This window comes from Chaetodon trifascialis, chromosome 5, assembly GCF_039877785.1.
Source record: "Chaetodon trifascialis isolate fChaTrf1 chromosome 5, fChaTrf1.hap1, whole genome shotgun sequence".
Classification (NCBI taxonomy): domain Eukaryota; kingdom Metazoa; phylum Chordata; class Actinopteri; order Chaetodontiformes; family Chaetodontidae; genus Chaetodon; species Chaetodon trifascialis.
The window spans coordinates 17,275,304-17,299,489 of record NC_092060.1 but is presented as its reverse complement, the minus strand read 5'-3'; the positions used below and the strand labels follow the sequence as shown (position 1 = coordinate 17,299,489).

The 24,186-nt window shown below is 41.7% G+C and overlaps 1 protein-coding gene across 1 annotated transcript in view; it reads left to right on the top strand.

Annotated features, from left to right (window-relative positions):
• The window catches only part of trpc7b (transient receptor potential cation channel, subfamily C, member 7b), a 49,909-nt gene that overhangs the window by 13,234 nt on the left and 12,489 nt on the right, over nt 1-24,186 (top strand). Inside the window, exons 3-7 of the mRNA XM_070963404.1 lie at nt 1,022-1,204; nt 4,462-4,626; nt 10,584-10,800; nt 12,767-13,000; nt 14,744-15,008. Of these exons, the coding sequence (XP_070819505.1) occupies nt 1,022-1,204; nt 4,462-4,626; nt 10,584-10,800; nt 12,767-13,000; nt 14,744-15,008 (1,064 nt within the window). The remainder of the gene's footprint in view (nt 1-1,021; nt 1,205-4,461; nt 4,627-10,583; nt 10,801-12,766; nt 13,001-14,743; nt 15,009-24,186) is intronic.

Below are 24,186 nucleotides of genomic sequence, written 5' to 3'. Positions count from 1 at the left end.
CTAAATAAAATGCAAATCAGTATTTCTATCAACCACTATTATGCAAATATCCTTAAGAGAGTGCCACAAGACTGCAACAGGAACTACTCTGCTAAATCCATGGCACTCCTTGGTTGCCTCCCACCTAGGAAGACAATTTTGTTCACTGAATGATTGAATTGCCCCCCTGTGCTCACATCCTACTTCTTCTTCTCTCCTTTTGTAGTGTCTTTCTCATACGCTCTTTATATTTTTTACTTTCTACTTTGGTCTTTTCTGAAGTGATTACCTTGCAACATTTTGGATTTATTCAAATTGCAGATGTGTCCATTCAGTTTTTTTGATGTGCAAACTCAAACTGTGCATGAATTCAGATGGGTGGCAGCAAACTAAATGAGCATTTAAATGACCAAAGGAAAGGCAGAGTGGATTCCTTCCCTTCAGCTTTAGTGGGGTTTAAGTGCATTCTGTTGTGCCTATGGCTGCCATTTCTGATAATGTATGCAATACACTTTTCAGTTTGATAAGTTATTAAGATAAAAGAAGTCAAGTGGACTCCTTTCATAGACAAATATCATTATAAAGATAATCCAGCGCTTTGCTTCAGACAAAATGTCAAACATACACCCAACTGATTTTTTTTTTTGCAAAGTGAAGCAAGTGATTTCTTTCAAGATGGAAAAGGTCGTTACCCATATCAGAGTCACCGTGTCTTTTTCTTTTTTCACACCCCAGCCATATTATAATTGCAAATGAGAATAAATGGCACTATTAGATGACATTAGCTAATACAGGTGAGGACCCAAAGGGGACAGCTGAAGGCACAGTCACACTTTGATGAATCTACCGTCTCTTGATACTCACATTTATATATTTAAAGAATGTTGTGTGGTCTGAAACCAGATGTTCGCCTCAAAAGTTGACTTTTAAATTCGGTTTTAAATTCTCCTCTCTCTGAAATTTTCCCTCCTGTCTGTTCTTCCCTCTCTCTCAGTCTCTTCCCTCCCCAATAACTAATAACCTCCATCCCTGCCTCATGCAGAATGACTACCGCAAGCTGTCCATGCAGTGTAAGGACTTTGTGGTGGGTGTGTTGGACCTTTGCCGGAACACAGAGGAAGTGGAGGCCATACTGAACGGCGACGTGGACCAGTGCCCTCCAAGCCCCTACAACCGACCCTGCCTCAGCCGTGTCAAACTGGCCATCAAGTATGAAGTCAAGAAGGTAAGATGACCGAGAAACGACTGATGAATCAATCTTCTGCTGTACGTAAAGGATTAATGGTAGTTTCAGTTGCAGTTATATTTAACATTTTGCTTCCACACACTGGAACTACACACCTGAACTTGGACAACTGGGCTCATGTCCCATCAGGTGTCTGTTTTCCTCTCCTAAGCTTAACCGTGCCCTGAAGTGGGTACTCCAGCAATTTATAATTACATTTCTATAAACTTGGGGACTTGGAAGACACAAATTAAAATGAGAATTAGAGATAGAGATATCCACAAATATTGGAACCTACGTTTCCCATAATGCAAGTTAATAACGTTAATCAGCCAAGATAATCCCGATGATGTCATCATGATGTAATCATGAAATATTTTTCAGACTTTGGTCAACTCCTCAAGAGCCACAAAAGACATTGTTCAACTCTTTCCACAAGATGTCATACTCCCTATGAGGAGTAAACTTGGTGTCATGCCCTTTTAACCATAGGAGGAGGTGAACAATGCTCATTTTGGAAAAGCACTGACTAACTTGTTTTATTGTTTTGTTGAGCTGATACTGAGATTTGATGAGGGCTTGATGAAGGAACAACATATCCACCCTGCCATTAGAGGATGCCTGTATGGATAAATAAAGAAACACATCACATTTCAAAATTCCTACCCACATCCTGCTCTGTTTGTTATTTGAGTTTATTATAATCCACAGATGTGCACATAAAAAAAAACATAATAACATGGAAGAATACCAAACGTGTTTTTCTGCAGTGCTCACTTGAACATCATAGATTCGATAGTGTCTATTTGCTATTTTGTGCACGTGTACAAACAGTATGTTATATTTTCACATGCATGGCCTCTGGGGGCCCTATGTAAACAACAAACTGGCCTCTGTGTCAGAGAGCTAATCTCTTTGGTGCAGAGGTGTTCTTACAAAACGTCAAACCAAATCCCTGTTCCCCATTTCCTCCTACTGTGCTCTCTCTCTCTCTCTCTCTCTCTCTCTCTCACACACACACACACACACACACATTGTGTATGTGTGTGTGTGTGTGTGTGTTTGACCTTCACGTGCTGCCTTTTTTCTCTAATCAGGTATATCCCACGTGTATGTGTGTGTGTGTGTGTGCGTGTGCGTACAGTACGCAGCCTGTTGGAGCTGTGTTTTTATCCTGTATATGACAGTGTGACCAATACTCAGAGCTAATTACACAGGAGGCAAGGAGAGAGGGAGGGGCCGATTGCCATGGAAACCAGGTGGAGCATGACTGCATGATGCTGGATGCAGACAGAGTTCATGTCGTGGGTCAGCGGGTTGATAGACTGGTCACTTGACACCGCTGGGAAACTATGTTAACTACGATTCAGTTGCAGTGTTTACGGTTGTGTGTGGGTTCCCTCTGAATGGAAAATGATTGAGAGCATAAATACACATTGTACCTGTGTGCTTTCGATCGGCGGACGGAACGTCAATCGTCAGCTCGGATAAATGCTCCCTTTATGCAATGACCGGCGAGGCTGATCAGTGAAGGGGTGGGGATGATTGATGGAGGGAGAAAACAAAGAGGAAATCAAGGGGGGAGCAGGTTTGACAAGAAGTAACCTAATGCTCAGACGTTAGATGTGAACGAAAAACAACACAGAGTTTGATTGTTGCACCAGTTGACCTCATACTGTGCATCGATTGCTCCATCGTCCACGTCCTTCCTCCAGCTGGAACAAAAACATCCATCCTCTCCTTCCTCACCAGACCAGCGGATGCTTTAATTTAATGCTTCCTGTCTCGGAGTAAAGTCTCCAACAGATGCTGAAATGCCACACTAAGCCTTATCTAATAAAGTGAACATGCTTCAGTAATGAATGTAAACTCTCTGTGCTTCTTATTTGCTGCCTGCTCACCTTTGCATCCTGTATTTTAAATGGACTTTTCCCAACCTGCTTCGTGACACCTTTTCATTCTGAATGAAGCCAAGTGGCAGCCTTGAATGCAAACTTGTCGTGAATAATATATTTTGGTATTGTATAATATATATAATGAATACACAATAGATATACTGTAAACACTGAATAGCAGCCTGCACACTCAGCTACTTAGGAATAACTTGAATCTTAACATTACATGGAGCACCAGAAGCCTCCTCATAAATGTAGTATGTTTTTTAACCTCATTCATTTTGTATTCATTGTATTGACATAATCGCACGCAAACACAAGAAAGTACCCTGTGTAGCATTTGTCCTTTTCATGATAAAGACAGTAATTAGTCTTAAAGTTTAGTCTGTATGGTAATTGAGAAAAATGAATTCAGTCTGCTGCTTTGAGCAATAAAATCGAAGCAGTGTTAGGGTCTGACATGATGAATGGATTCATTGCTCAGAAATGCAGGTTGGACCACGAAACAACAATATACAAAAGAAATAGACAGGCCTCCTTGTTCCTTCGCCATCATTGTTACCTGTCTGTACAAGACAATACAACACTGGTATCTCAAAACAAAACAGGATTTTCAGAGGAAAACAACAAAAAATGCACCACAGCACCATGCTCTAACTTGTGTAGCTCTGGTGTAATGTGTGTTGTGTCTTGGGTTTGAGCCAGTGCTGAAAGAAGTATTGATAACATAACCACATTGTAAAAATACCCCATTAAAGTAAAAGGCCTGCTTTCACAAATGTACTTCAAAGTAAAACTCCAAATGTATTATCAGCAAAATGTAGTGCAGAGTGCCATATATAGACTTTATATTACTGGATCATTATTATGTGGCTGTTAGCAGCATTTGTGTATAAAATATTCAGTAAAGGCTCCAAGATGGTTTGTCAGATCAGATTTTTTTTCTCAATATGCTGTAATTGTACACTTTTGTTGTTTTGAACCCCAAGATAACTAGGCCTGCTGTCAGCCTGTTAAATAAGCCAGTTCCATCATGTTTGTGGCTGCTGGGCCATTTCAGTGTAGCTCTCAGAGCCGGAGCATCATCATATTTACTTAATATGCTGCTGCTGTAAAGACTTTACAGACCCCTCAAGGGATCTGTAAAATGATAACAAAAATTATGAAGATGAGGTTAGAAAACCAAATTAGTATTGCTTCCATGAAAATGTCTTTATTATTGGCTGTTATGGCTGCTAATTGCTCCTCTCTCCCCTTCACCTCTCTTTCTTTCTCCTCTCTCACATTCCTTGCCCTGTGCCCCCATCTCCTCTCTTTTATTCTCCATTGATTTACATTTCTTGTCCTGGTCTCTCTCTCCAGTTCGTTGCCCATCCCAACTGTCAGCAGCAGCTGCTGACTATCTGGTACGAAAACCTACCTGGTCTGAGGCAGCAGTCGGTTGGGGTGAAGTGCTGGACAGTGCTGGGGGTCACAGTCGGTCTGCCCTTCCTGGCTATCGCCTACTGGATAGTGCCATGCAGCAAGGTATGAACGCACACTGTCCCTTGACCTCAAGCCCATTTTCCTTCTATCACCCCTGAACCAGAGTTCATCACACACTAAAATACATGAGTGACCAATCACTTATATTATGCATATTAACCCATAAATAAATTACATACATATATACATTAAAATCATAACAGACAAACCATTTATTAAATTATTCAAAATCATTAATAAATGGCATAAAATGAAATTCATTCATACATTTCATCATAGCCTGTTAAATTTTATGTTTGTACTGTACTATCATATTCTGCTGGAGGCCACATCTCATAGACTGGCATCTCCAAAACCCAAATTAGTCATAACAGTAACCACAAATCACAGTCACTTGCTTGGAGTCATTGCAGAATGGTTGTGCACAGCACTTTACTGTTTTGCAGCAGAGGGTGGATAAACAGATGATGTCTGGCTTCCCAAGTTGGCAAGTTGGGCAGAAAAAGTGCTTACATATTTCTAGCAGCACGGTAGAGGCAAATGAAGCCGTCAGTCCTGACTTCTCTCTCAGTCGGACCACTGTTTGACCATCCCATTCAGAGCTCAAATCGACTGAGCTTGCTTTGTTATTGTCATGCTCCAGTTCTTTCAAATCAGATCTGATTCATAAATGGCACAAAAACTAATCCCTCATCATCAGTGGCCTCAGTTACATCTTTATTTCCAGAGCTGACAGTAAATGAATGTGAAATTTTTCATCATCGTGTCAGTATTTATTCATAGTAACCGTGAGCTTAACAGTGTCACCATGAGGCCAAACAGGAAAACACAACATTTCCTGCAATCGCTTGTGTCCAGCGCATCACAAATAACAACTGTAACACTCTGACGTACCTCAGGTTTATAGCAACTCTAGAAAGTTAATCGCCCACAATCAGACCAAGGCACCTTACACAAAACACCAAAAAAATCAAATTAGTGGATGAAAGTAAAATCAGTTTCTTTGTTCTTTGAGCTTTACCACGAGGGCAATAAATGCTTTTCCTGAGGGTGAGACAAGGTTGTGTTATCTAAATCAGGGTTTATCCTCTCTTCAAAGGCCATTTTGACTTCCTTCACAGATATGGTTCAGCTTCCATTTTTCTAAGCTGTACTTTGTCTTCCTGAGCTGAATGCTAACATGCTAACAGTCCCAGAACTGTTCTGTTACTGTGCCCATACATGCTAATGTTAACAATGCCAACATAACTCCATGCTAAAGTCACACGCTATCCAAAATCTGCAGTATCTTTGAGTCAAATACATAATACTTGTTGTCTGTGGCTTGCTCTTTCCCAGCTTTAGTAAGCCTCACTTACCATAGTTTCAATTCTAATAGTGAGCCTGTTAGAGTTAGTTAGAGTTGCAGAAAAAGCATCAAAACCCCACAGAATGTTCTCCGACCTCTGCATACTGTATTCCGCTCTGTCAACATAACTTGTGTCCTCATATGTCTAAAACACAGAATTTTCTCACTCATTAAATTCCTAGATTATTTCTCTGGGGACCAGGAATATGTAAATTAATTGCCAATCCTTCAGGTATTTGTCAAGATACTGAAGTCTGGACTGAAGTGTTGGACAGGCGGACAAAATGACGACCATGGCTGAAAAGAGTGTGATATAATCAACATTTGACTATCAGGCCCCAAGGCCACATTTTGTTAACACTCCATCAAGAATATTATAATCTGACTAGTGACACAGTATGGCAGAGGCCACACACACACACACACACACACACACACACACAAGCTATGTGCAAATCTGCTCATCAACCTGGATAATCCTCTACCTCATCATCAAGTGGTGTGTCTAACTGTGTGCATGCACACGCAAACAGTGTCAAGGACTTGAGTGATTCATGTCAGGTGTGACCGTTGAATTAGTCATTTTGTGGATTCAGAAAGAGGCAGCAGCTGATCTCAAGTGTGCAAGGCTGAGAGCATCTCCACCAGCGAGGCATGGATTCAGTTATGAGGCGCTGCTTTTGATCTCACTGTGTCCCAGAAACACCTGTGTGTGTTATGTGTGAGTGTGTATTTGTATTTGCATGCGCATACATGCACGTGCATGCCAGCATGATTACACTTGATTATGAATCAACCAACCGATAAGCCTGTGTGTCGCAGTCTGCCATTTTCTGATGTAGCTGAGAGAGCAGGAAAAAAGGCAGTGTGGAGAAATGACAAATTGACATAGGATGCAATATGTTAGTATTGTTGTTGTTGTTGTTGTTGTTGCCATTATTATTATATACATAATTAAAAGACCAGTTATATGCTGACCTTGACTAAATTTAAAGGCAGAACTAGGAGGTAGAATAATAAAAACCATTTAAACCCAACTAATAACTGAGGTACAAAATGGATGTTTATGCAAGCTTAATAACAATATGAAGGCAGCTCAGCAGAGACAAAAAGGTACATTAAATGGATCTGATAATGAAATAGCTAAAGACAGAGTGAATACATCAAGACAGACGCACGTTGCAGAGAGAGAGCTTTGATGTGGTTTGGCTGATTGTGTGTAGCGTGTCATCCTACACCTGGCGTTAATCATGCAATTTTGTTCTGCTCATCTCATCAATTGCTCACCTCTTACAGCTCGTAATATTCTCCATTTATACGCCACTGCAGCAGGCCATTATCAGAACCCCAGAACCATATTACATTTCATATCAGCAGGGACAGATGGGGAAGATATTGATATTTTTGTTGCTCAAAAATAAGTAGTCATCAAAGAGATGTGCTTTGGGGGTGATGGGAAGCAGATGTGTGCTTGATATTGAATGTTTCTTATTGATTGAAAAGGGTGAAAAATGATGAAAACATGCAGAGAGAGATGGGAAACACTTCGTAGGTGAACACAAGAATACTTTTTGGTCTTCCCCGAGTGACAGAAAAGAGATGAAACACAGAATAAGAGAAAAAAAAAAAAGATTGCTAAATAAAATAGCCTGGGAATGGCTGTCAGGTTCCCATTCTCCTAGAACAAGTTTCATGCTTTGGTCAAGTCAAGGAGTAACTCTCTCTCAGTGCCTGATTAGATTTAAACAGCAAGCATACAGTTTCCCTGGAAGCATTTTATTATTGACGATTGAGCTACTGCTGAATTAATTAGTGCATAAGTCAGAGGTGGAAAGTGTATTTGCGTGTTATGGTGCTTAATACTTCTACTTCACTAAATTTCAGGGAGAGTATTTTACTTTTTACTCCACATTTATGATGCATACATTACATTACACAACTTATCCCTGTATGATGACTGCAAGCTACAGCTACTAGTTATTTTGCACCCCTACAGAAGAAAGAAATGAAAGGAGGAAACGAAAGAAGGAAAAAAGGAGAGGGGGAATGAAAGCGCAAAGTAAGAAAACAAAAGACAATCGGTGCACACAGGACAGGGTCACAACCCCCACTGATCATTGATTCAGTGACTGGACATCATTGGATATTCTGCAGTATCTCAACCCTTGTCAGTGTGGGCCAGATTTTTTTCAAGAACACTGTTAGATGTGGTCTAGATCCATCACACCTTTCAGCTGTTCATCATGTCTTAATAGCTTTTTATTGTGTTATTTATTTATTTGTTGTGCACTGTGAATACAGTGCATGTATATTTTGTTATTGATCTGGTGTAAATGAGTTTCTCCACTGGGGATTAATTAAGATGTCTAATCTAATCTAATATAATCTGATAAGGATGCACAAATTGCATCACCCACAGAATATTAGACTTAGTAAGAAAGGAAAGGGTTCTTCGATGCAGAGATGTAATTCTATATAGTCAAATAGCTGATTGCAAGTCTAATGCCTGACCAATTAGATAACCTACATTCGTAAATGGGATTGTGCACTCGTGTGTGAGTTACAGAGAGAAGTGGAGAGAAGGAAAAATGAGAACAGAGACTCCAAAATGTACACATTTGTAGAGTCCCCCATATTTTACTATTTTGTTTTACATATTTTACCATCATTTAAACATGAAGTGTACATAGAATATAATCTACAGAAGGTCTTTGCACATATCTGGATAAGTCATTACTCAGTGTGGACGCCTGTATGCACACAGTGTGTGTCAGGCTCGATTCTCCCAGGTGAAAAGATGTTAGGGAATAGTGAAGGACACAGCAGCCCCATTCTGCCCGTGTGGGATTTCCATTTTGCACCCAACCCCTTTTTTTCATTCTGCATCCGCCTGCTGCCACCGGCTACTATTTCGTTGTAGGCGAGGAGATCAGCTCTTGTCACCACCGCAGTGATAAAAAAGAAACCCATGGGGTTTGCAGTCGTCACATAGCAGCAGTCCTGATCTAGGATGACCATCTCATTTCAGCTGACGGGTGAAATGGAGGAGCGTTATCAGCTCTGCAGATGGGATAAATGAAGGAGGGAGAGTCATCCCAGTAGCAGGAGGAGGTTCAGAGGAGGGTTTGCGGGGTTAAGATTTACCAGCCAACCTCTTCCCACATGGTTTAGCAGTGTGTGTGGCATGGAAACAGCTATTGAATCTGATGTGTTAGTGTGCATGCAGAGAGTCGAGATATCCTGTGGGTAGTTAATATTGAACACAGCAGGCTTAGAGAGTGGCAAATGTTGGGATCTCAATGATGTCTGTATGGGGTGGGAAGTGTGTATGTATTTGTTTCTGTGTGTGTGTGCGCATGGATGTGCATTTTTGTGTCCTGGCATATTTTTGTACAACTATAAAAAGGTCCCTCTGTGTGCTGGCATGTTTAATGCACCTTGTGCAGCACCACCTTGCATCACGTTCTCCCCATATGGTGCATTTCCACAAATTCTGCTGGTTGTTTGGCATCTCGTTACTCTGGCATTATGTTGCTGTGAGAGTGATTGCTGGTTAAGCACATCCATGAATTGCAACAGCTGCTGTTTGCCCACTAAGATGGTTGTGTAGTGGTGCTTTTCAGATTTTGATCTCTGTGGACCGAAATCTTAGGAACTTCGTAAAAAGCATAAACTCTGAGCTATCTCGGTAAACAAGAACAGGTGTTTTCTTTGCTGCAATTTTACACTTGTGTATAGTATTTTTTAAATACTATGCTCAATACTCAAACATGTATCTTCAGCCTGAGTCTGTTACGCAAAAGTGGATGTTGCAATCGTGCAACTATTTGACAAATATAACAAGTAAAAATATCTAACGTTGTAGTGGGTCTTGTCATTCCACTCTAATATACTTTGTAGTAACATGAAAGGGCTTTGACATCAGATTAAAGATACCCTGTAAAGTTTTTGCCACTGGCAGTGCCATGGAGAGGCATTCCTGCCACTGGCTGCGTATTATTCAACTGATCTACAGGTGGTGGTACTGCACCAAGAGATGCAGCAATGCATTAGTAATGGCAGGGAAGAAGAAGACTGCTAGCGAGGAAAACATGGATGTAAACCTGGTTCAAAGTGACAAAAACACCAGTTTTCAACTGATTTACAAGATATGAAAATCATTGAAAATGCATGTTTCTTAGAGCTCAGTGATGCATGTAACATGTTTTAATGAATAACACTGAATGTAAATTTAACTTTAAAGCTGCATTCAATGTTGTTATCTTAACAATTGATCAAATGTGACAAACCCACAGAGAATTATCACCTGATTATTCTGGCACACTCTCTTCAGTCTCATTTCCAGAAGCATGACAACAACTAAAGACTGGGAAAGCTGTGAAATGCTCCAAAAACACCTGTTTGGATCATTCCACAGGTAAACAGGTTCATTGGTCACAGGTGATAGTATCATGATTGGGTATGAAAGGGGCATCCCGGAAAGGCTGAGCTCAGGAACACTTCGTAAAACCATTGTCAATGAACACAGTTTGTTTGTTAATTCTGCTTTTATTAACCTTTTACACAGCATCAGCATTTTTTTTAGTTGTATTTGGAAACCATAGACACTCAAAAAATGACCCTATTATATCTTCAAACTTCTCACTTCCAGATTGGTCAGATCCTGCGAAGCCCCTTCATGAAATTCGTGGCTCACGCTGTCTCCTTCACCATCTTTTTGGGTCTGCTGGTCGTCAACGCCTCCGATCGCTTTGAGGGTGTCAAGAACCTGCCCAATGAGACCATCACAGACCACCCACGACAGGTGTTCAGAGTCAAAACCACGCAGTTCTCCTGGACGGAGATGCTGATCATGAAGTGGGTTTTGGGTGAGTTGCTTTGAAATGATCTACAGTTAAAGCCAATTAAAATGTAGATAGATGTAAGATGGTTGCTGTCAAGGCAGATTCTCTATCATGATAAGAAATAACCTTGATATGGTATGTAAGAGAGTCAAGGCAAAACGTTTCCTGGTGGACTCTTCCTTCATTTATGTTTTAATCAGCATAGATGTACTTTGTCAATGTGTAAGCAAGAAGAGTTCATGGCGATGTGGCTGCCAATGTTTTAAAAGTTTTTGATGTTAATCCAAAGTATCTTACACTTTCCACAAGCCAGTGTTGTGTCAAAGAACGGTTTATTTTTTTTATCGTTCAAAGATCAAATAGAGGTTTCCTGGTTGGATGCAGCACAGGCCAGATTTGTTGAATCAGTGGCCATGCTGAGTCTGAATGATAATCCAGAGGGACATTTAGAGGTTAACATCAGAGGTGGTGCTGAAGAAATATTACAGGAAATGGCAGCCGTTGAGGGAAACAGATGAAAGTAGAGGTCCTTGCAAGTCCCAGTCCCAGATCCAGAAACGTGCTATGGGCAAATAAACCAGACGCACATATTATTTGGAACCTGGACCCATGCCAAGTTGAGAAATGTCAAACCCAAACCCAGCCTGGAGACGCAGACCCAATTGGTGCAACCGATTGCTGTTAACAAGTTGACTTTATTACAAGTTGTCAAAAAAACTTTGTGTCTCACTTAATGTAACTTTAGTAGCCTTCTCCTTTGTGCCTGGCCGTGACACATAATCCATCCTTCTTGCCAAGACAGTTACTGAAATAGGTCCAGTTTTTCTGTTTCGCCTGTCTTGCTGATTGAAACGGTATGGCTAATCCAGTCATTATTTCAATTCAAAAGTCCACTTGCTGTCACAGTGATCTTATAATAAATGAGGCTCATTTTAAATCAGCTTTACTGTTTTGTTGCATCTAGCATTATAAACATAATTTTGACTGTTTGCCCTTTTGAACTATAATAACTATTGCTTGTTTATCACCACAGCTGCTAATGCTAGCATTGATAATTTGCTATCATCTGTGCTCTCTTACATGAGTCTGTTGTAGCTCCTGCTGTTTTTCACCTTATTTCCCAGCCCTGACTTTCCCATCTTTTAATATTACCATGTCACAAGTTACAATACAAGTTAAATAGACCTGGGACCCGTGGTAATAGAATGAGACCCGACCCAGACCTGACTGACCGTATGAAACGTGGATCTGAATCCATCCAAGGTTGGGCCTTGGGTCCTTGGGTATCCAGTTGACCTGTGAAGACCTCTAGAAGGAAGTAAAGGGAGGGGTGGAGTGTATGGAACCAAGGAGATAGACAGAGCCAACAGAAAGACAGATACCGTAAATAGCCCGTAGCAATATCTGTCAGACCACAGCTGCTTTCCATCTGCTGATGTTCTTCCTTTCATCTACACGCGCATGCATGCACACACACGCAAAAACACCCACATATAATAACATTATGTGAGTGGTTCGTGCATGTTGGCGCACATATGCTTTATTTATGTTTATTTGTTTGCACATAATGGCACCATTTTTATCCATCTGTGGTCATTTTTTCGAAAGCATGCGCTTGTGTGTGAGTTTGTTTGTGTGTGTGTGGATATGTTTGTGTGCATGCAGTGAGTGGTGGCTTAAGTAGACCAGGATAATTGTAATTCCAGCCGCATGTTTTGAAGTCTCAGTAATTGTTATAGAGATGATACTGATCAGGGTGCTATTTCAGTAAACAATTTTCTCCTTGTTTTGGGCCCAAATAGAGAATGACAGAGTGGTTGTGTGGGAGGAATTAGGTTTTCCTCTCGGTGTGCGTGTGCGTGCACACCTGAGCTATGAGTGGGGATGGCTTGGTGGCTGAATATAAATTATGAGCTATTTCTAGTGTTTTCCATCTTTCCGCAATGTGTCCATGTGTTTATGTGTGTGCGTCTGTTCCCTCCCTCCTCAGGTATGATTTGGTCTGAATGTAAAGAGATATGGAGTGATGGGCCCAGAGAATACATCATGCACCTGTGGAACGTTCTGGACTTTGGCATGTTGTCAATCTTTGTGGCATCCTTCACGGCACGCTTCATGGCATTCCTCAAGGCGTCCAAAGCCCAGCAGTATGTGGACATGCATGTACCCGACGAAGACCTCAGCAACGCCTCGCTGCCTGACGAAGTCGCCTACTTCACTTACGGTAAACAGTTATTCCAAAAATATAAATACAACTAATGTCAGCAGTATAAGCAATATTGCATATGAGTAAAGGGTTTGAAGATTATTTTGTTTCATTCAGTCATTTCTTTTGTGGTTTTGCTCTACATTTCCCAACGATTACCTGTATGTGACAGTCTTTTGTTTGTTTTCCCAGCCATTGTGACTACCTCTATTCATGATAACTCTGCAATTCCTCTGATCTTTAGTGGGAAAAAATTGCTTCTGTGCCAGAAAATGTCAAACTGCCTCACTTCTTATCTACCAGACATTGTTTCCCAGGGAAGGCCGAGTTGACACCACATGATAAAATGTAAAAGCTTTCATGAGGTGCTTGAATCATTGTTGTGCTACATCAGCCACTGATAAGAAGTAGCAACTCAGGTGATTGTTTGTGTGAAAATGTCATGAATAACTAAAACCCTTAGCTGGGACACAAGAAGATGAGTGTATTCATCAATTAGATAAAAATGTCATTGTTGCATATTTACCTCAAGGTACTCACACGCATTCTCATGTTTGAGCTTTAGCTTAATGGCAACACAACACATTCAGTTACTTATGGGCAGACATGAAATCTACTGACGAGCAAACGCAATGAACAGTTCAGCTCAGAATGCTGAGAGGGGCATTTAGACTCCAAACCCACCTCAGATAATTATTAAGGTTGGTGTTAAGCTCCCTTTACTCTGCTGGCTTTCTTGGAAATATAGTGTCAGAACAGTAAACAAATGGGGAAAACTTTAGGGTAACATAACATGTAAACATTTACTTCACTTCCAGAACCAGAACTCCTTTACATCATATTAAAAGACTGCTGCAGGCTGCTGGACTGTACATTTTTAGTGGCCTACTATGGGAACCTTCATCAGTGCTGTCATCTGGTGGTCTGACTCTGTCATGACACATCACTAAATAGATGACGGTGTACTGTGTATTACTGCAGTGTCCGTTATGATCCTGTTCTCCATGTGTCTCCATAACTACGCTGAAAAGATATACGTCTTCCTTGGCCAAGATATAGCTTGTATATATAGATATACACAGCAAATCATGTCTTTAAATTGAGTCTTTCATTCTTTTTCTCTGTTCGTGGTCTCTCTGGTACTTAAATCATCCCTTTCGTATCTCATTTTTCCATCTGGCTCAACTATCGTCTCTGTTTTCATGTCTGATTGTGCCTCGTTTGCAGCCCCTCGCTCTTGCTCTCTCTCTCTGTCCTTTCGTCTCCTTGGACACACTATCCCTTCATGCCTTCTCTTTGCTGTCCACCCGTCTCATACTCATTGCCTTCCCTCCTCCCTCGCCCTCTCTCTCAGCATCTCTCTTCATCCTCACGTAATCCACGTCCTTACTGTACCTTCTCCTCTCTCAAAGTACATGCTCCTAAAAGCCAAGATTATGCTCTAGGAACATCTCTTGCAAACATTTGCATTTATAATCAAAAGTTGTATACATACACTGTTAAATAGAAGAGAAGTTATGTGCAACATCAAGCCAGAGGAATTTAGAATTGTCATAATAGGATATTGTGACACAGTAAAAACATTTCTGTCCTTATAAACCACCTTCAAAGCAATTGTTTCAATATGATAGAAAAATGTTTAAAATCCCAAATCCACAAATGCAGCTGTGGATGATTATGGTCGCTTATGAATGTTTCAGCATTGATTTTGGAGCCATACTTATTACACAGCCACTCATCTTTTTCTCTCTTGTCCTCCAGCCAGGAACAAGTGGCGCCCCTCAGACCCCCAGATCATCTCAGAAGGCCTTTACGCCATTGCTGTGGTGCTGAGCTTCTCACGCATCGCCTACATCCTGCCAGCCAACGAGAGCTTCGGCCCGCTGCAGATCTCACTGGGGCGCACGGTCAAAGACATCTTCAAGTTCATGGTCATCTTCATCATGGTGTTTGTGGCCTTCATGATTGGCATGTTCAACCTGTACTCGTACTACCTGGGAGCCAAGTACAATCCTGCCTTCACCACGTGAGTTACGCCTGGCTGCCAGGGTGCTTTGGCAAATTTGTGTGGCACAAAAACCGTGTAGCTTTATGACAGCTCTACCCATTTTATATAAGAACTGACTGCAAAGATGAAAAATAATTCATGACAAGAGGATTTGTTTTGGGTCCCATGTTACTATAATTGCTGCACAGGGCCATAGAACAAGGAAATCCCGAGGACAATATAAATCATTATGTATCCTCCTTGATGAGACTGTTTGCCGGGTTCATTAACTCCATGGTACTTTGTCAGGTTCAGTGTTCAACAGATCGAACTTTAATCTTCCAGACTTAATCCTGCCAATGGGGCTATTGGGTTAAATTTAATAAGGAGAATGGTGAATGGGATGACTCAGTCACTACAGTCTTTAACAAACACTGGTGAAATGTGGCTTTATCTCATAGGTTATGTTATGAGTTGGAAATATCATCTGCACCATTTTACTGTAGGACTGCTGTATCTCTCCCATAAACACCACTACTTTTGATTACACTTATAATGGAAGTGCCAGAGGAGAGGCTTAAATGGCAGATTCTGCCTGAGGTGTGGGAAAAACTGCATCACTATTGGTATAATTTAAATTCATAAAAACAATAATAACCTTGATTTGACATGCAGCCACAGATGTAGCAATCCATCTCAGCTTATTGATTTTTTTCCAGATCTGTTTAATTTTAGATCAGTGTGGATCTGGAAGTAGCAAGAGAACAAGAGGAGTTTTTGGAGATGTGTTGATAGTGTCTCAAAAGTGTCAACTGTTTGGTAAATTTTCACTGATACACAAGAACTTTCCCATCGTTTGATAGGGCGGCAGGGTACTGAAGCAGAATTCAACACAACAAAACAAGTCATCAGCCATCAGTGTGCAACTGAAGCTCACTGGTATTCAGACTAGAACCCTTCAAGAATAGGTGCATGTTTTTTCCAAGTCTGTCTTTATACAACATTCACCTGCTATGTTCTCTCCTTACCGGCCATGAAGCAGTCTCTTCCTACTCCTTGTTCTGGCTTCAACAGTCTGAGTTAGACACATCAAGAGTGATGAGACTATTGTTGTGTTTGATAACTGAAAATCATCCAGCTGAAATTACAAAGGGGTCATAACAGCACTTACACAGCACTCAACATGCACTTTATCTGGTAAAGTGCTGCATTTAACTTCATTATTCAGGGTCATCCATTTCAAATAATCAAGTGCACATTTTAATTGCATTAAAGGCTGCAATGCGTAAAACCAGCCATACAATGCCTTAAATATTAAATCTTACACATTATCCACTTCAGCAATGCAACATTCAAAGGCGATCAGTTTCACTGTAGCATTTTTCCAGACAAGTTGTGTTATATATCAGCTTGCTTGTAAAACAATCAACTCCTCCAACAAGTCCTGCAGCACATCAATCTGAACAATCTGCCTCCTTTCATTCCAGCTTATCCGTGCGTCTGTGTGCTCATCCGTTCACATCAGCTGCAAACAGGGTGACAGTGGATCCTTCACTGTCATTGTCTCGTATTTGTTGTCAAGTTATCCATCTTGGGCTGCTGACAGAATCTTTCACCAAGTCTTTTTATCATCATTCACGTCAAAATGAAAACTCTCTTTGTGGTCTCTCGCTGTCACTTACCATTATTCATTTTCTCAGAGGAAGACATTTGCAGACTTAAACAGATGACATTGCGTCATTTCTGCTCAATCCAATAGAGTAAAACATCCTTTACAGGTTGGTCTGTAATTATATTGTCGTATACATCCTGTTCTTAGCCAGAGTGGAAATTATATTTTTTCATCTGGTACCTTATGGTTCACTCTTTCTAGTTATAAGAGAGCCTAGACTTAAGATAACTCTATCTATCAGCCATCCCACCAGGTTAGAGCAATAGACAAGTTCAAAACCAGTCTGTACATACGTATAGTGGAGCCTGATGGTCTTGTTTATCCTCTTTGGGATAATTTACCTTGCAGATTTTCCATATCACTGATAAACACATAAAGAAAATCCTTCCAGAGTGTGGACTTTATTCATGCCCTCAGTTAGTTTTGCACTGGCAGGCTTCCCGACCATGACAAACCGCTGCCAGATGTCGACATCTGTCTCCTCATGAGCATAAATCTTGCGCTGCTGGCTTGTTTGCCATTGCTGGTCTGGAGTACGCCCAGTAAACCACATGGTAGTTTGATGCACCGCAGACCTGCCTTTTCCGATTCTTTGCTCCAGTTATTTGGCTTGTGTCTGAGTTTCCCCTCCACAATACAACCAAACTGGAGGATTAAATATGATGAAGTTAGAATGACCTGGGATCATTGCCACCACTTTGTTGTGTCTAGTTGTTTTGGCAAGCTATACAATGACTGTGATTCAGTTTTGCTGGCAGACTTTTACTGGCCAGACTGCTTGTCCATCTGTTTGCCTGCCTGTTCTTCTTATCTGGTTATACACCTGTCTGTCCACCTGCCTGCACTTGGGTCATGTGTCTGCTTGATACAGGGACATTTCTCTTAAGTATGTGTGTAACTAAGCTATATAGGTAACTATAATCAATGTCCATTTACACATCTTTGTTAGATATGGCCATAACAGAAGTTTATGAAATTGCCTTCAACCTCTTTGATAGTACAGTATTTCACACAGGTACAGCTGATTTGCTCTGTACAGTATAAGCAATCAAAATACCAGCTGCAATAACACCACATACCAGTCTACTACTACCATTATTACCATTATCCTCCCATATTCCTATCACCTGTGTGATATGTGAACCCTGGGAGTAATTTACAAGTTTATGACCTGCTGAGCATTCACCTTAGATAGAATCACTGATGATAAAAGGTGTGTGATTAGACTTCTAGTGTGAGGACTCTGCTTTCCCATACTGTCTTCTCCTGCACCTTGTGCTGTGCATATACAGCAGCTCCTCTGCTGAGCCCCAGCGCAGGGGTCTTAGAGGCTGTGAGTTCTGCTTGGCTGCCCACATGGAGCCAAAGATCCAGGCGACGTGATGAGCAGACAGACGGAGCAGTGGCATGAGACGGAGTTAACGGACAGAAAGGCAGACAGACAGGTAGAAACAGAGTCTAATGGACAGTCAGAGAGATTGTGGACACAACCTGACAGTCAGACATAATGAAGACTTCTCAAAAAGCAAAGGACAAGTACAGAGATGACCCCGGGCTCTACAGATGGAAGTGCCTTCATCACCATTACACACTCATTTATCTCGAGGCTGATTTCAGAAGTCAGTCCAAACAGCTGTGGTAAACATAGAAACGACTTTAGCTAATTCTGACTGCATATCTTGTCCGAGTATTTTTATTTATTTGTTGTATTTTTTGGAGGGAGGGCAGCAAAAATGCTGTTTCTAAATGAGCTGCACTGGTTCAGTCAGTTCATCAACTGCTTGGTCTGGTGGTGAGAGGTGTGTGTTTTTAGCAGTTCTATTGTTGTTGTCAGTCTCGCCACCAGGGGTCAGTCTGGCTTTAACTCTCAACCTGTCTGTGCAATGGTTTACAGAGCAGCCCTGGACTGGACTGTGCAGGGAGACAGTGATGCATTTGTTTTTGTACCCAGCCAAATTCTTTGTTGTTTCAATATAATCAACCCTTTTCAATATTTTGTCACTGAATGTCTCACAGAATTTGCAGTTTGTGCACTAATGATGCATTTTTGTGTGTTTCTGCACATGTTTTTTTACTAAGAGTGACTGCGATGTCTTTGGTGCGACTGTTAATAATAGTCTGCTATGTGCGCAAATTGGGATTTCTCAAAGGGCCAATCTTGCATCTATTTCTTTTCTCTCTGTCACCCAGCAGAGAACATGTGCTGTATGGATGTGTGTGTGTGTGTGTGTGTGTGTGTGTGTGTGTGTGTGTGTGTGTGTGTGTGTGTGTGTGTGTGTGTGTGTGTGTGTGTGTGTGTGTGTGTGTGTGTGTGTGTGTGTGTGTGTGCGCGCACGCGCGCTTATGTTCAGTTCTGTGTGTGTGTGGGCTGTGTGACGCGAAGACATGATTTGGATTTAGGGCAGAAGAAAGGGCTGGTCTGATAGCTCTGATACAGGAAGATGAAGAGGGAGCCAGGTGGAGGTGATAATGATACCCCAGGAGGGGCCACTAGGGGGGTGGAGGGATGGATGTGAGGGGTGGGTGAAGGAATGAGAAGGAGGAGGAAGAGGAGGATATCACGCTCTCACACACGCACATAGACTCACACAAGCCATAACTAGCACACACATACACATAAATGCACAGCTGGATAGGGCTTAATGAAGGCTCAGCAATAATAGCCACACATAACCAATCCCCAGAGGTGTGCAGACAGTGATCTGACTCACACACTTAAAACACACACACACCACATGATCTTCGTTGAGAGCCCACACAGTAATGTTCTCAAACGTGTAAATACACTAAAAGCAGGGACACACAAGGGACACGCACATTCACACATCCTCACTCTCACTGTTTGTTTTTTGCATATGCTGTAACAGGTGCTTAGATGGGCAAACAAACATTTTATGTACAGATCAATTCACACACGCGCTTATCAGGATTCTCATTTGGACAGCGCCGGGGGAGCAGTCCACCTGTCTCCATGTTCTAGTTAATCATGCATGATAACAGAGACCACAGAGAGCGAGACAGACAAAGAGGGGAAAGACAGGGCAGGTAAAGGAGAAAGAAGGAGAGATAGATGAAACAGGAAAGCATTTTGAAATAGTCAGGTTGAAGTTGAGCATATTTTGAGGCAAGAACCTTGAAAAAATCTGAATAATGATTGATGCTGAAGTGGAAACAATGGGAATAATAGTGAACAAATGCAGCACAATCATAGAGGTGCCTAATAGCAGTTCTACAAAGTAAGATGATAAATGCCACTGGGAAGAGGAGGGAATGGGGGATAAGAAGAGAACCGCGAGGAGAGATGCAGATGCAGAGGAGGGCGTTTTTGGCTCGGCTGTTTGTTCAGTCAAAATGTGGTAGACCTGCCAGGATGCATAGACAAAGAAAATGAAGGCAGGCAGAATGAGAGAGGATGAGAGAAGGTCAAACAAACAGAGCTGCAGACAGCCACACAGGCTTAGCACAGACTAAGACTGCACACATTTTACCAGCAACCATTGTAAAAGGTGGGAAGGAATCAGAAAATAACTCATGTAGTATGTACAGTGTATAGATTTTGACAGTTGTTGTGTTTTCCCAGCCGTTAATGCTTATTGCATCTTCACTTAACGACTGTTTATGTACCATAATGTGCTATTCTGTGTTATGTCATTATGTTGCTTTGGCAACATGGGCCTTTGTTTCATACCAGTGAAACATGATTGAATTGAAAAACGCAATGTGCGCTGAGACAGTATGAGCAAGATAGGAGGCATATCAGATTAAAGCCAAGGACAAAGCCATGTAATGTAATGTAAATGGAGAGAGACAGAGAGCGAGGGCAGGGATGGAAACAGAGACAAAGGCGAAGAGTGGGGTGGATAAAGGACGGCACATACATGCAGAGATGAAGATGGAGGCTGTAGCTGAATTGAGGACTGAGAGAAAGTGTCAGGAGGAAGAAGAAAAAACAAGGGGCGTGAGCTGTTGATTCTATAGTGGCAGATAGAGTTGGTGGCAAGACTGAGATCGTGTTGCGAGAGACGGGGTCTGAAAGGAGGATAAGAGGGAGCCGAGAGAGCAGAGAGTGGAAGAGATGGTTGAGACAGAGTCGGTGAGCAAAAGAGGGAATTTATTAGCTCTGAAGGCAAGGCAGAGGTGTCATGTTCCGCCTTTAGCAGTCAAGCACATCTGAATGTCAAAATTAGGAGAGGAGACACAATTACAATTAAGGCGAGACAGAGAGAGAGGAGAGAGAAATAACAGAGGAAGAATGCATTCATGCAGTGTGACCATTAATGGCTTTTAAATGCCAGTGCGCTCGCCATAGCTTTAGAGTTTGTGCCAATATTCAGTATTTTCCTATAGATTCACATTATCAAGACAAATGATGTGAAGCATTCAGTGTCCCTCTCGGTCAGACATCATCCCTCTGAAACACAATAGCACTGAGGCCATCGTTTGTCCGTTGAAATTCATTCCTTTGAGTTAAGATGCTGCAGAGCAGGGACATCAGCCCACGTATGGCCATGGAAACGCTTCAGTACCGTTCATGAGGCCATCGCATGAAGAATTAACAAACTGCACAGACATTAATTATTGACTGCTGGATAAGCACCACCTTGCTTCATCATCATTGCTACACCTGTCAATCTTTCCAGTCTCGCACATCACAAATGCAGTTTAGCAGTATGCACTAAGTACAGTATGTTCAATGTACATAAGTACAAATTCGATGGACTCGTTCTCTACTTCATTATTTCCATGTTGTGTTGTGCTTCTACTCCACTTGAGAGGCAAATATTGTACTTTTAACTGACAGCTAGATACTTTTCAGATTACAATTATGTATCCTCCAAATGAGTTGATTTTGAATGTTTCTGATAAACTGAAGGACTGAGTGCTCCTTCGTGGGCTGAGGAATTTCTTACTTCTTAATCTAAACTTTAGATTACTGAAAAACCCTCTTGCATGAGCTAGAAAATGCATTGTCAGATATGTGGTTTTCACAGGATGGCAACACCACACACACGGTGATCTTGCAGAATATGATGTTTTACTGTAGATTAGACAAAAACAGTCTTGTGATTTCTCAACTGCGATCGCTTTAGCCGCATTGAAGTGCCAACTGTCACTGGCTCGGCTGATAAAGCTAAAGTTAACTCTCCATCTCTCACTAGATTATTATGTTTCCAGCTAACTTGTTCTAAAATAAAAATCCTGTAAAACTGTGAAAAGACTACATACTTGATGGTGTGCTGAATGACTGAGGCTGAAGATGAATGTAGACATAAAGTCAGCCCTCTCACCAGCTGATAATTCATGGAAAAGACATAGAAATAAAGTAAAAGCAGGTCTTGAATTTTAGCAGAGAGCTTGTGAGCCCAAGTGTTATAATGAAACATTTAATCATTTTATCAGGATATTTCTTCCTAAAATAACACATACTTACATTGTAAATACATTGCTGTGTGGTTTTACTGTAACTCCACGCACACTGCTTCATCATGTGCAATGAAAGAAATCCAAAGCTTCCCTAGTTACAGTTGCGAAGATGTGATTGGGCAGTTGCTCTTCTAGGGAGGGGTTTGGTAAATGTCCATTAACAGTTTTATTGATGAATGAAAAGTGCAAATCAAATTCATCATCAAATTCATAATTTGACTAGCTGATATCACACATAATAATAGCCAAAATTAGATACATTGGTTTGTGCTCAGTGTTATGAGACGATAAAGACAGCGTGGATAACAGAGAGACAGGAAGCAGACCGACAGCGAAGGAGCAGGCATAATTTGAAAAAAAGGTGTAGTGACGTCGGGCTGGATTCACTATCAAAACACTCTTAATTGCTCGTCTTGTGGTGTTGTATTCCCCACTTAATAAGATTTCTCTCACAACTTGCCCGAAGACACAAAACAAAATGGCTTCCTTTTGCTTTTCTCTCTTTCTGCCTGTGTGCCGCTGTCTGTCAAACACACACACACACTCAGGGCCACTCATGAGACACACACATCAGTTGGTTCCCCTTTCCTTCTCTTTTTGTCTCTCTATCAAACACGCACACACACTCACACTCACACACACACACTCTTGGGAGCAGCATTCATTCATTCATTCATTAAAAGCCGAGGTGGGTAGGGCCCCTGCTGTCGCCATGGTGACAGCTTCTTTGGTTCGACAGATAGAAAGTTAAATTCAATTTGATATTAAAAGATGTTTTGTCTTTACTTGCCTGTCTGTGTGAATACTGGTCTGTCCTTACGAGAGGAGAGGAGGAGAAAAAAGAACCGATGAGGTGATCAAGAAGGAGAAATTTAATATCTTGCTAATAACTGAAGGGCAGAAGGAGAAAGATCTAGCAGAAGGCCAGCTGCAGCCGTTCACAAAGTCGACATTTGCATTTACATTTACTCTCCGCCAGTGTGAGAATATTGCTGCAGATTAAACAAAGAGGACAAATATGTGAGAGGGGAAAAATAATGGCAGGAAAAAAAAAGTACAAATCAAACGAATAGATTGAGTGACATAGAAATAGCTAAAAGCTGTTGGCATGAAAGATGGGAAGAGCATGAGAGAGGGAGGGAGGCAGGGTGATGCGGAGAAAGATATAAAAGCAATGGCAATGGGAATATAATGAGAAAATGGGTGAGAGAGATAGAGAAAACCAATGAGAGGCAGGGATGATAGAGAGAGAGAGAGGGAGGGAGGGAGGGAGGGGAGCAAAAACAACGACAGCGACAAACATAAAGCAAGAGACGGAGATGGAGAGACTGAGAGCACGTCTCTGGGGAGGAGAGGTTGATTTGGGCCTGTCGGTGATTGGGTTTGGTCTGCTTCCGTGGAGCCGAGGTGGTTCGGCAGTCTCCCACACGCAGACACGCACCATGCTGGGTGCGTGTGTGTGTGTGTGTGTGTGTGTGCGTGTGTGTGTGTGTGTGTGTGTGTGCGTGTGCGTGCTTGAGAGAGAGAATGAGTAACAGGATCCCTTCTTTACTGTCCGTGCCCTGCAGGGGTAAGGGTGGGTGTGTGTGTGTGTGTGTGTGTGTGTGTGTGTGTGCGTGTGTGTGTGTGTGTGTGTGTGTGTGTGTGAAGCTGCCAGTCTTAATAGCAGATAATAACACACTGTCCATCTTTGTCTCCTGATGTCCACTGCCCCTGCTGATTCACTGCCTGTTGTACAATGCTATTATGAAACACACACACACACACACACACACACACACACACACACACACACACACACACACACACACACACACACGCACAGAGTCGTGTTTCCATCACTTCAGAGGACATTATATTGACTTATTTCCTGGAGACTTACCGTAACCATAATCACAACTTGCCTAACCCTAACCTTCATCCTAATCTCAAACCAAGTCCACGAGTAAAGCATGTCCACATACACACACGCACACACGCACCTATGGGTTTGGTAGGGATTTATCTTAATCCTAGGTTGTTGTAAATCTTCCATTATCCAGAGTGTCGAGCATCTCATTTATCTGAGTAACATGGTATTGCATAATACACGCATGACCAGTACCGTAGCTGCCAAGAGCA